This window comes from Arvicanthis niloticus, chromosome Y, assembly GCF_011762505.2.
Source record: "Arvicanthis niloticus isolate mArvNil1 chromosome Y, mArvNil1.pat.X, whole genome shotgun sequence".
Lineage (NCBI taxonomy): Eukaryota > Metazoa > Chordata > Mammalia > Rodentia > Muridae > Arvicanthis > Arvicanthis niloticus.
In genome coordinates, this window is record NC_133431.1 from 9,999,238 (window position 1) to 10,011,977 (window position 12,740).

General features: G+C 41.6%; 1 protein-coding gene across 1 annotated transcript in view; it reads right to left on the reverse strand.

Annotated features, from left to right (window-relative positions):
- LOC143437297 (uncharacterized) overlaps positions 1 to 11,870 on the reverse strand; it is a 53,356-nt gene extending 41,486 nt beyond the window's left edge. The window contains exon 1 of the mRNA XM_076922105.1: positions 11,652 to 11,870. Coding sequence (XP_076778220.1) covers positions 11,652 to 11,870 — 219 coding nt within the window. The remainder of the gene's footprint in view (positions 1 to 11,651) is intronic.
- Positions 11,871 to 12,740: the final 870 nt, after the last annotated feature.

The following is a 12,740-nucleotide window of genomic DNA, read 5'->3' on the forward strand; positions in this document are numbered from 1 at the left end:
AGAGATTTAGCAAGGGACAAGAGTCCTCAAAAATTAGGTTTGATCTCATGAAGTGTTATTTAGAAAATAAATTCTCACTCCTGATTCTCTTTGTCATATATAGATGCATCTCAATATCCCAGATGAAAGAAAAGATCATGAAATACTTCAGCATGGGAGGGTCTATATACAGCTGAGAAAAACTGAACAACCTTATTAAATACTGAGGTCAAATCAAAAACCTATATTTAGCAAATATGAAACACCATCTCATTATCAAAGAGAAGTTTTCAATAATAGATTGGGTTCTTTGTTAAACTAACCATGCCTGCTCCCTGATTTAAATGATGGCAGGAGTTTCTACTACCAAATGCCCAGATTTATAGAATTCTTCAAATATCCTCTCTCATGCCCTTGAACTTCAACTCTCTTTTCTTATAATGCAGCAGATACATGTGCTTCATGTGCACAGGGAATCCAGAATGTGACTTGTGTGCTAAGTTTAAGCAGCTCTGCAAAAAGATATTCATTAGATAAGGACAACCACCTGTGTTCAGGGACATTATCCAGACAAAGTCAGGCAGAGAAATGGAAGCCCTGCTGATAAAGGGAGCCCTGCATTTTGAGCTGAGTTCCACTGAGACTTGTGGCCTGCAACCTTCACACAGGTTTTCCAAAACCTTGATTCCTGAAATCGTGGATCTTGGCTGTGAGAGAAACTGTACCAAATACTGGAAGCTGATTCAAAATACATACAGCCTAGGACCCTGCCCAGCTCTCCAGGTGGCTGTCCCATAATTGGCTTGTAAAAGTGTCTTCTAAAGGTCATTCTATTTTACTATCAGTTCAGTACCTTTATGGTAACAAGGACTATGGTATCCATGATCATTGGCCCACTGTCTCACTTCTCTGCTGTGAAATGAGTTCCTTGGTCAGAAGCAATACTGTGTGGAATGCCATTGTTGTGAATGAGGCACTCAGTATGTCCATGGATCGTGGATTTGGCAGAAGCAATATGTGCATGAAAGTCAAAATCATAAGCAGAATATGTATCTATTCCAGGAAGAAGAAAGCTTTGTCCTTTGCCCAATAGCAATGATCCGATGTAGTCAACCTGCCACCAAGTCACTGGCTGGTCAACCCAGGATATAGTTCCATATTTAGGGCTCAGTGTTGTTCTCTGCTGGTGGTAGATCTGAAAGTCACCAGCAGACGTGGCCACGTCAGGCTTGGTGAGAGGACGACTCTACTGTTGTATCCAAGCATAAACTCCACTGTGTCCACCATGGCTACTATGTTCATGGTCCCATTGGAGAATGATAGATATAGCTGAGGGCACAGCTGACTTCCCACAGAATAGATCACCCTAACTACTTGGTTACTGAGTGTATACTCAGCTGAACTTACCTTTTGATCAGCATTTACATGGAACATAAGTATCTTTACATCCTTTGACCATTGTAAGAGATCTATCCACATACTTCTTCCTTTTATGTCTTTCTCAACAATATTCTAATTGTTCTGTCTCCAAGTCTCTGACAGTTAAGCCATCCCACTGTTTATAGCTGATGATTCAATGAATAATCACACATTTCCAAACAAATGCATGAGCATGACTACTGTATGAAGCTCTGAACTGTGGTGATTTCCCTTTACTCGTGTCTTTCAGGATTGTCCCAGAAACATGTTTTCATGCTGCAGTTGTTCACTTCTGGATGAGGCCTGCATAACAGGCAGAACCCTTAGTAAAGCAGGACCTAGTTATTTCTTCCTCAGTCACTTGATGATAGGGCCTATACCAAGAAGTCCTAGGTGCATGTATAATACCAAGGGCATTGTACAGGAATAGAAACTAGGTTTCTAGGGAAGTCAGGTACCTAGCATTAGTTTACAAGATGCCCCCCCCCAACAAAACCCAAGCCCATCTACACTCTCTAGGCTAATCCCAAACAAGACTAGAGTTTCCACGTTACACCCTCAACAATACGAGGGTCTCAAGGTTATTCCCCCAACAAACCTGCACCTCAGGTTACAAGACCGTGCCTAACAACCACTAACGCAGAGGTGACATTAAGTTTATGATATGACTCCCAGCACCAGCCAATTATGTTAAAGGTCACAGCAGCTTTCTAATTAGATGCTTGCACAATCCTCCCTATTGCAAGTGACATTTAAAATGGCAGCATTCAATCTTGCTTTTCTTAATCAGCCACCATGTTCTTCACTAGCCTAGGCCAGTTGCCAGGAATGGCTGTGGCTGTACCCCCCACTGCTCAGCTGGAGCAGTCTGCTAAGGCGGTCAGAAACACCAACCCTGCCACTCAAGAGATGCCACCATGGGCGATGCCTCTGTCAATCTCCAATGCTATCTTCACAATACTTGGCTGAACCCAGACCATCCTGCCATCCACATGGTCTCAGTCAAATGAGACTCCAATGCTTAGGTTATCCAAAGGCTCTCTATGTTTGGTAATGATCAATAAGAAGATGCCTATACAATCAGAGGGGTAACCCAATACCCAATCTAGATATATCAACTACCTTTGGCTGCTAGAGACACACACACTTCTGCTTCTATGTTTCCCCTCTCTCGTGTCCCCCTCCCCTAGCTCCTCTTCTTCCTCTCCTTACTCCTCCTACCTTAGCTCCTCCTACAATTCCCCCACTTGGTGCTTACAATAAATCCTTTCCCCATAGACATATGGGGTTCCACCATCACCAAAACAGTCTTGGCTGATGCTGGTGCATTGGGGATGGGGCCAAGCTAGCTCAAATAGAATAAAGACCCTGCTAGGAGTTGCATCAGATCAGATCCTCTGTGTTTCTTTTTGGGGATCACTAACATTTTCCTGGCACAACACATTCAATTTCTACAAAGATAAAATAGCAGGCCAAGATAATTCTTTCAAGAGAAGATAGATGGATAGAGTTGATGGTAGAGCCTTGCTCTAATATTCAAAATCTATGATTCATAATAAACACCCGCCAAAGGCTCCAAACAACATTCTTTGCAGCACTGAGCAGCAAAGAAAGGATTGGGTGCTCAATGCAATTTTCAATTACATACAGAAGCAAGCCTCAGCTACACGCAACATTCCTATGAACAGAAATAAATAATAAGTAGGAGTTTAAAAAGGTGGAAAAATTCTTTTTTTAAAAAAGATATATTTATTTTATGTATATGAGTACACTGTTGCTGTCTTCTGACACACCAGAAGAGGGCATTGGATCCCATTACAGATGGTTGTGAGCCACCCTGTGGTTGCTGGGAATTTAACTCAGGACCTCTGGAAGAGCAGTCAATGATGTCACACTGCACTGGAAAGTCTGTGTGAGTGCAGTGGACACACTTTGTGAGTCAGGTCTGTTCACTGGGTTTATGAGGTCACACTGTGTGAGGTCACACTGTGTGGTGTGTGGCCCTACTGTGCATGCTGAAGTCACACCGTGTGCCTGCCCACGCTCAGTGGGCTTGAGGGTCAGGTGTGAGAGCAGCAGACACACTGAGTCCAGCTCTTCGGGTGGACCCTGGGGTCACAGGGGACTCTTGGCAGGAATTGGTTTCATCTGGATCACCACTGTACTCCCTGCCCTTTGTGCTGCTCTGTGTGCCCTGCCCTCATCCACCTTTCTACCATGGGGCAGGCAGGATGGTGAAGGGCAGGAGGGGGGTGGGGCGGTGGGGACCGCATGCAGTGCCGAGTGGTCTGGGGCACAGGAAACTACTGTGTGCACCCTTTCTGTATTTTCCAGAGAGAGAGAGAGAGAGAGAGAGAGAGAGAGAGAGAGAGAGAGAATTTACTTCTTCCCTGGCTATTTGCTTTCTAAAACAATACATGGGAAAATAAAATTCAGTCAGTCAATCAGGACACCATACACCCACTCTTCCTTGTCAAGCACTACACCTTGCCTTCAAGGGCACTTCACAGCCATTAGTCTAGAGATGCACTTTAAAACAAAAACAAATAAACACCTCATCCTCAATTTCTTTTGTTTTTAGTTTGTTTTTTTTTTTTTTTCTCGAGACAGGGTTTCTCTGTGTAGCCTTGGCTGTCCTGGAACTCACTCTGTCGAGCAGGCTGGCCTCGAACTCAGAAATCTGCCTGCCTCTGCCTCCTGAGTGCTGGAATTAAAGGTGTGTGCCACCACCGCCCAGCCTCAATTTATTTTTATAGCAGAAAAGCTAGTATCATTTTAAACATAATAAGTAAAATATCCTAAACTTTCAGAAATGAAATCATGTAACTTCCCTAGGAATTTCTTCATGGTACCGACTGATACATAACCTGTTAACACAATGTTCATTGGGTAATTCTGAAGAGGGAAGTACATCTACTTTTCTATAATGAGAGATCTTTGCACTTTTGGATAATTGATTTTTATGTTGTTACTATTTTACTGCTTTCTCCTTGATTTGGTGTTATTTGTCATGCTTTTCTATCAGCAAAATTACACTTTGTTCTTAAACAACACTACCACTTTTCCCCTGTATTTCTTTCTTTAAAAAATAAAGTCCTATGTTTATCGGCATTGTGCTTTTTTAATTTCTTTTGTATTTCGTTTTGTATTTTTTGCAATATTTATATGTCTGTGCATCAGGTGTACACCTAGTGCTTATGGAAGCAGAAGAGGGTGTCAGATCCTAAAACTGGAGTTTACAGATGGTTGTGAGTTGTTATGTGGGTGCTGGGAACCAAATCTTGGTTCTTTGCAAAAGCAACAAGCACTCCTGACTGCTGAGCCATCTCTCCAGCTCTGCCACTGAGATTTTTATTTCAGTATTAGCCACTCAGCATTTCTGGTGTGAAGTATCATAGCTAAACAATAAACCAGCCACCTGTTTGTCACAGAATGTCATGTCATGTTTTGTTGCTATTACAATTTTCTTCACCTTTCTATGGAGTTATATTTCTAAACAATTATTTTATCTTTTTTGTTTTTTATCTATTTTTTGAGACAATGTCTCTCTATGTATTCTTGCCTGGCTTGTTACACAATGTTCAGACCAGGCTGGACTTGAACCTGCCTTTGCCATCACTCTCCTTTACCACTGCTTCAGGAAGAGATAAAAGCAAATCTGTGTCTATTCATCATTCTACCTTCATGTTTCTATGAAGTACTCTATTAGTACTCCTAATTACAGGGTCATCTCTCCTCATTACCAGTCTTCTGCTTTTTCCCACATAGGCACTCTATAATCTTCACATGTGTCCTGGGGATACTACTCAGGTCCTCGTACTTGCAGGGCAAACACTTTACCAACTGAGCTATCACTCCTCTCCATAAAAGTTGTTTTTGCATTTGTTTTAAATCACATACAAATGAAAAGGGAAAAACCAGGGCTTGCACTAAGAATGTAGCTCACCAGTAGCAAACTTGTCTAAGGTCCTCAGGTTGATCTATAGAACAAAGAGTAAATAAAAACTAATTTAAAAAGAAGAGAAAGTGAAGGGTGGAAATGGACATTTATTTATACTCACATGTATGTGGATGATTGAACACAAGTTTGTGTATGGCCTGAACAAGTGCTATCTATCTATCTACCTATCTACCTATTTATCTATCTATCTATCTATCTATCTATTATCTATCTATCTATCTATCTATCTATCTATCTATCTATCTATCAGTTTCTAAGACAGGGTCTCACTATGTAGCTTTGGCTGTCCTGGAGCTCAGTATGTCGACTAGACTGACTTTGCCTCCTTAGTGCTGGAATTGAAGGTATGTGCCACTATGTCTGGCTCATTTTATCATTTAAAAATTGGTTTATTTACTTTTTTATGTGGGTGGGTGTTTTGCCTGCACATATATCTATCTGTTCAGCATGTGTACGAATTGCCTTGGAGGTCCGAAAAAGGCATTGATTGGATTCTTTAAAACTGGAGGTACAGGTGATTATTATCTGCCATGTGGGTGTTGGGAACTGAACCTGTGTCTTTGGCAGGAGTGACAATACTTTTAAGGGTTGAGTCAAGACTTTATTACTTTTAGATTATGAGAGTATTTTCTTAAATGCATATCTGTACCATGTGTGTGCTTTGTGCTCATGGAGACTAGAAGAGGATATAAGATTCCAGGAAATGGAGCTACAGAGTGTTGTGAGCACATCTTATGGAATAAAAAGAAAATGAAACTGTGTCTAAGATGAAGGTTCATAGCACAAAATCCCTACATGACAACACTGGCAATTTAACACCTTGCTTTATAGTCTAGAACAGAAAGAAGGGAGTGAGCAATGGAGAACAGAAGTAGACATCAAGGTATCGTCAAATCGGGAGCATAAATCCATACAATAGAAAGAGAAGAATACAAAGAATTAATTAAACATGGAGTTGTTCCTTTGAGTCTTTTATTAGACAAAATAGAAACACTTATTAAAAATAGAGAATATCCAAATTAATGAAATCTAAAATGATAATGGTGACAAAATAACAGACAATGAAGAAAGCCAAAGAATGGTAAAGACATAGTTTTAAAATGCCTGTACAACACCAAATTAGAAATTCTAAAAGAAAAGTCTAATCTCCTCAATAGGTTCCACTTACCAGAGTTAAATCAAACTAAGGTAAATAACTTAAACAGATATAAACACCTAGAAAAAGAGAAGTCATTACAAGTCTGCCAACAAATAGAGGCCAGGGTCATGAATTTTAGGGTAGAATCCTACCAGACTTCCAAAGAGGAGTTCATGAAAATACTCCTCAAAGTATCAAACAATATAGAAGAAGAAACCTTAGCTGATTTTATTTTGTGAGCCCATGGTTACTCAAATATCCAATCAATATAAAGACACAGCTACAAAAAAGAATTGCAGACCATTTTCCCTTAAAACCACAGGTGCAAAAATATTTAATAAAATACATTAAATAAAATAGAAAACACTTCAAAAGATCATCCTCCATGATCAATGAGCTAGGCTTCATTAAAGAGATCCAGGAATGGTTTAATATAATGTGCTTAATGTGTAAGAAAGTAAAACAAGTTGTCATCTCATTAGATGATGAATAATTCTCTGACAATATTTAATCCCACTTTATGATAAAGTCTTTGGAGTGATTAAGGATACAAGGGACATACCTAAACATAATAATGTCACTTTACTGCAAACCTGTAACCAATATTAAATTAAATGGAGAAACATTCATATTAATTCCACTATTTAAAAACAAGAGTAGCTGATCCATTCTCTCCATATCTATTAGAAATACTATGTAAAAGTTTAGCAAGAATAATAAAATTGAAGAAGATAAAGGTGATATGGATTAGAAAGGAGGAAGTAAAATTATTTCTTTTTAGGTTTTTCGAGACAGGGTTTCTCTGTGTAGGCCTGGCTATCCTGAAACTCACTTTGTAGACCAGGCTGTCCTCGATCTCAGAAATCCACCTGCCTCTGCCTCCCAAGTTCTGGGATTAAAGGCTTGTCACACCACTGCCTGTCCAAAATTGTCTTTATTTGCCGATGATACAAGGGGACCAAAACTTCCCAAATGTAATTCCTAGACTTGATAAGCACTTTCAGCAACATTGTTGGATACATGATCAACTAAAAAATACAAAGAAAATGCAGTGGCATTACAAATGAGTTTGTAAGTGCAAACAAAATAGACAGACACCATTAAGTTTGAATTGATTGTTGATGCTTGTCACATTTTTTCATCATAATAAATAACCTTGAGTAACTCAGTGTGTTGGGTAAGATCTGACTAAATTCTTTGTAGTGACAGAGTACTTTTGGTATTCTTGAGGGTCCTCAAGGATGACTGATACACAAAGGGTTTAATAGATTGATTTCATGCTGAAGAGTTTACTCTTATATAAAGATACCAGAAAGTACACAACTTTAATGCATTTACTAGGTTCATGGGGTTTCTCTGCATTATGACTTTATCTCATGGTTTCTAGGATGACTGCCACAATGTGGCTTTACCACATTGCTTATTCATAGTGTTTCTCTCCAGGATGTGTTCTTTTATGTTCATAGATGAAGAGTATAAAAGGAAAAAGGAGCATGGGATAGGTGTTTTATTGGGGGTGGGGGGGTGAGGAAAAGGGATGGCATCTGAAATGTAAATAAAATATACCATAAAAAAGCATGGACAACCACTGTCTCCTGTCTTGCTCTCTTGCATGGTCAATGTCTCATGCTCAGCATGCTCTCTCATCCAGCTCAGGACCACTCACTTGCTTTGGGATATTGCAATACTCAGTGGAAGAGCCTTCCTAATCAATCATCAACACTATCTTTCACAGACATAGCACCCAGTCCTTCTGATGAGGGCATGCCCTCAACTGTGGCTCCTTCAGATGACTGTAGCTCTGAAATGCCGAGAACTGAAAACAACAATAACACAGACACAATAATAAATGAGGAAGTTGTTACAACAAAACCCCAAAAATTTAACCATATCAATTACAGGATCCCCTGCCACCACAAGAGGGAGTTGGAGCTGTGGCTGAGCCAGGACAAAATAGGGAGGGCACCTGGCTCAGAGCAGGGAAGGATACACTGGAATGGGAAGCTCAGAGCCTGTGCTGACCTGGGGTGAGCATCTTTAACCCTTGGTTCTCAGGCCAGTGCTACCAAAGAGGAGGCTAAAACAGCTGAAAGGTGGACAGAAAAGCAGATTGTCTCACACAACACATACGATCACCACAAAGGACAGGATCTCTGGTCCAAGGAAGATATGCTAAATTTGTGACAATCAATGAAGAACCACCTCCCATCTTATGACAGCTCCAAGTTCAAAATTACAGAGTCACAGATGAACTGGGCAGAGGGTAGTTCAGGAGGTGGGAAATGAGGTCTTTGTCTTTCTACCCTGCAAAAAAGGTAGGCAGAGCCTGATTTTGCCCTGGATGCTGTCTGGAAGAGCTCTCTGTCATGGACTAGTCAATGGGCCTAGGTTCTGTTCTTAAGAAGGATTTAACCCAAGGTGTGGGGCTGGTAACTAAATCAATTAGGGTGGAGTCTGTCTCATTTCCTCAGGGAGAGAATGACAAAGTGCCACACACAATACAGACAGCCACAAGGGGGCAGTAAAAGCTACCCAGAAGATTCCTCCACTTGGACAAAGGAGAAAATGAAGACAGGATGGCAACTGTGAGCCCTGTAGCAGGGCTCCAAGTTTGCTCTAACGTTCTCAGAAATTAAGACCAGAAAAACACTGTCTACTATACCAGGCTCTGGAACAGCTTTGAAGCACTTCGGGCTCAGACTTTCCAGTGTATCCACTGTAGCAGGGTTCCACGTTGAATTTAGTCATCTCCCTACACAGATACTCAAGAAAAATCTGAAAACCAAGGCACACACACAATTCTGGAAGAAAAGCCACTGACACAGAAACAATGGTGGATATTAAAAATTGGCCTTTCAATCCTTAACTTGGGAGTCCTGAGGGTCTTGGGATTCCAGTCAATGCACTAAAATGTTATGTCCAAGTTAGAGAGACCCCAATGACCAACAAGGAGCCTATTGTAATGCAAACACATGGAGGTCTTTATTATGAGCTCTGTAATAAGGATTCTCACCAGTCAGCCTCACATGAGCTCGAATCTGAGAGACCAAGTCTAGGGGTGCTGGGTATTTATTGCAGTTACAGAAAGATTGGGACATTAACATACAGGTCAGCAGCTTAATATTTTAAAAACTACATGACTGGCATAATCTGCAGGAACCAATCAAGGGGGCAAAATCAACTGTCAACCATGATGGGTAGGCTAACTTTTTCTCTGTAAGGTGTATTAGTTATCGATATGTAGCTTAACCCTGCAGTTGTACCTTGACTGGCTGTTGACAAGAGGGGCTTGTCATAGGATATTTGCTCAAGTGGACTTTGTGCACTCTCAGAAACAGAATTGATTGGGCATTACAAACTCATCTTTGTGCCTGAGGTCCTGATTATTGAAAGATGCTCCTGTTCAACCACAAGCCATGCATGGCAGTAGAAAAGGTAGTTTGTCCAAAGACCTACCTCACTATCTGTTACTGCACTGTCTGAAACAGTTTTCCTGAGCAGGTACCCCACAGCTCTGGAATTTCAAAATATTAGGGTTTCAAAGGTAACTTTAGTATTACAGCTTCTTGTTCCAGTATCTGGGATCCACACATGATCATCTGTGCTCCACAAAACAGATTGGGTCACTTCTCCAGCTCTTCCATCTATAGCACTCTAGGTTCTGCTTGACTCCACTTTACTGCTGCTGCTGTTCTTTCTGCTCATCCCATCAGACTGATATCTTCAATATGCTGGGTTCTACCCTGCGACTAGGATTCACTGTTTTCCTCTCCTGCACTCCCTTTACTGGGCCAAGCCTTAGCTGCTCTGCATGAGATTCATTTATGCCTAAAAACCAATACCACCTGGATGATTCTCACACATGATCAAATCCAGGTGCACAACAAAGGACAACCTTGGCTGTCTCTGGAACACAGCTTCTTTGTCCTCTCAGAAAAAACCCACCACAAGATTTCACCTCAGTGATGCTGGTTTCTTCTTCATCCCCACTAATTTTTTAACTACAGCCAACCATTATCAATTGTCTCAGTTGTCTCTTCTATTCTTTCCTCCTAGAGCCACAAGGACAAACTGCTGAGTTCCTCTGCTTGCTGGGGCTGGAACATGACTCCTTCTATTACACCATCACCAGCTTTCTATTTTTCAACAACTTCACTGCCTAAGCTCGGCTGTCCTGGATCTTACCCAGTTGATGAACCTTGAATTCAGAGGTCTGCATGGCTCTGTCTCCTGAATGCTGGGTAATACATGTGTAACACTTTTTGTGTATCTAAGCTTTTCATTACCTAAAACTTGTTCTGTACCAGGAAGACTTGAATCAGAGAACTGCTTGTCGCTTTTCTTCTGGGATTTAAGGCATGTACCTCCATGCTTGTACTTAAGTACTTTATTTTAGATCTTAAAATGAAAGCCCAGAATAGTAATCACAGTAGATCGATGGTCAGTTTCACACATACTGGTGACCTTGTGTCCTCATGAAAACGATGACCAGTTGACAATTGAAAGATATAAAAATTTATAAAGGTTATGGGAAGTTTTTATGACCCCCTAGAGCTGAGCCAAGAATGTAGGCCAACTGGTTCACTAGCTCCAGGTTCCAGGAACTGGCTGACCACAAAGAATGTAGAACTAAAAATACAGGTCAGCTGGGTCGTTCCGAGAACTGGCTGACCACAAAGTAGATGGTTGAGGAAGATTCAATTCCTGAGAAAAACATGTACAAGATGTTTCCCACATGACCGACTGAATAATGGGCTGGAACTTTCCACTATTTTTATGATACCCTTCCTTGGTTTTCCCCTCACTCCCCTGGTTTGTGTTTTTTTTTTTCCTTTAAATACCTTTCTCCCCCTGGCCTCCTAGTAGACGCTCCTCATTATGAGTCTCGACCTCAGCCCGGCTGATTCCTGAAATAAAGCCTCTTGTGTCTTGTGAGTTACTGAGTGATTGCGATATCCCGAGACTAGAGTGAGTGTCTCCCCTCCTGGGGGTCTTTCAATAATAACGCCCAACACAATACAGTTCTCCTTTGTACAAGTCTGGGGGTGTGTCCATAGGTCCGCCAGCCAGTACCTGTAAGCAACTCCAGTCATGCCCCTGCCTCAGATTCATGGGCAACCTGGGGCCTCCGCTTCCACCCGCCTGTCACGGTACCTGGAGGCTCCAATCATCTCCCTGTCTGCAGCAGCCCTGCAGCGGGTGATCAGATTGCATCGCTTGGTCTGTGACGTCAGAAGGAGGCCACGGATACCACCGGAACAGAGGTGCTTTTCCCAGACTGTGATGGTGGCAATGGTTGTCTCCTGGTGCAGTCACTGGGCTCTGGTCGGGATTTCCATACATCATGCCTGTGCGAAGGTCCAGCGCCTTCATGGGAAATGTAGTCTCCCACTGGCTGCCATCTTTCTTTTTCCTCGTGGCCTCATGGGATATGTAGTTCGAAGGCCGGCTGCCATATTGGAATGAGGTTGATGCGCGTGCGCATTTAGTTCTTTGACCACCATTTTGGCAGGAGTCCTTATGGGAAATGTAGTCTCCAGCTGCTATCTCTGAGTAGCCCTGGCAATCACTGAACTCACTCTGTTGCCCAGGCTGGCCTTAAACTCAGAAATCTGCGTGCCTCTACCTCCCAAGTGCTGGGATTAAAGGTATGCCCCATCAATTATTCATCATTATTGGCTATTGATTAATATTGATTATTGATTAGCACTGTCTGCTGATTATCGATTATTGATTATCAACATTATTGATCACTTTTGGTTATTGACTAGTATTGAATATTGGCAATTAATTAGTATTGATTATTGATTAACATGATTATTGATCATTATTCCATCACCATCATCCCCCTGCCTCTGCCTCCCGAGTGCTGGGATTAAAAGCCACCACTGCCCAGCTACACCTGTCTTCTTTGGTTTTTTGTTTGTTTGTTTTGAGATAGGGTTTCTCTGTGTAGCCCTGGCAGACAAGCCACTGACACAAAAACATGGTGGATTTTAACAACTAGCCTTTCAATCCTTTAGTTGGGAGTCCTGAGGGTCTTGGGTCAATGCACCAAGATGTTATGTCCAAGCCACAGAGACCACAATGACCAACAAGGAGCCTATTGCAATGCAATCACATGGAAGTCTTTATTATGAGCTCTGTAATAAGGATTTTCACCAGTCAGCCTCACATGAGATCGAAACTGAGAGTCTAGAGGTGCTGGGTATTTATTGTAGTTACAGCAAGATTAAGACATTA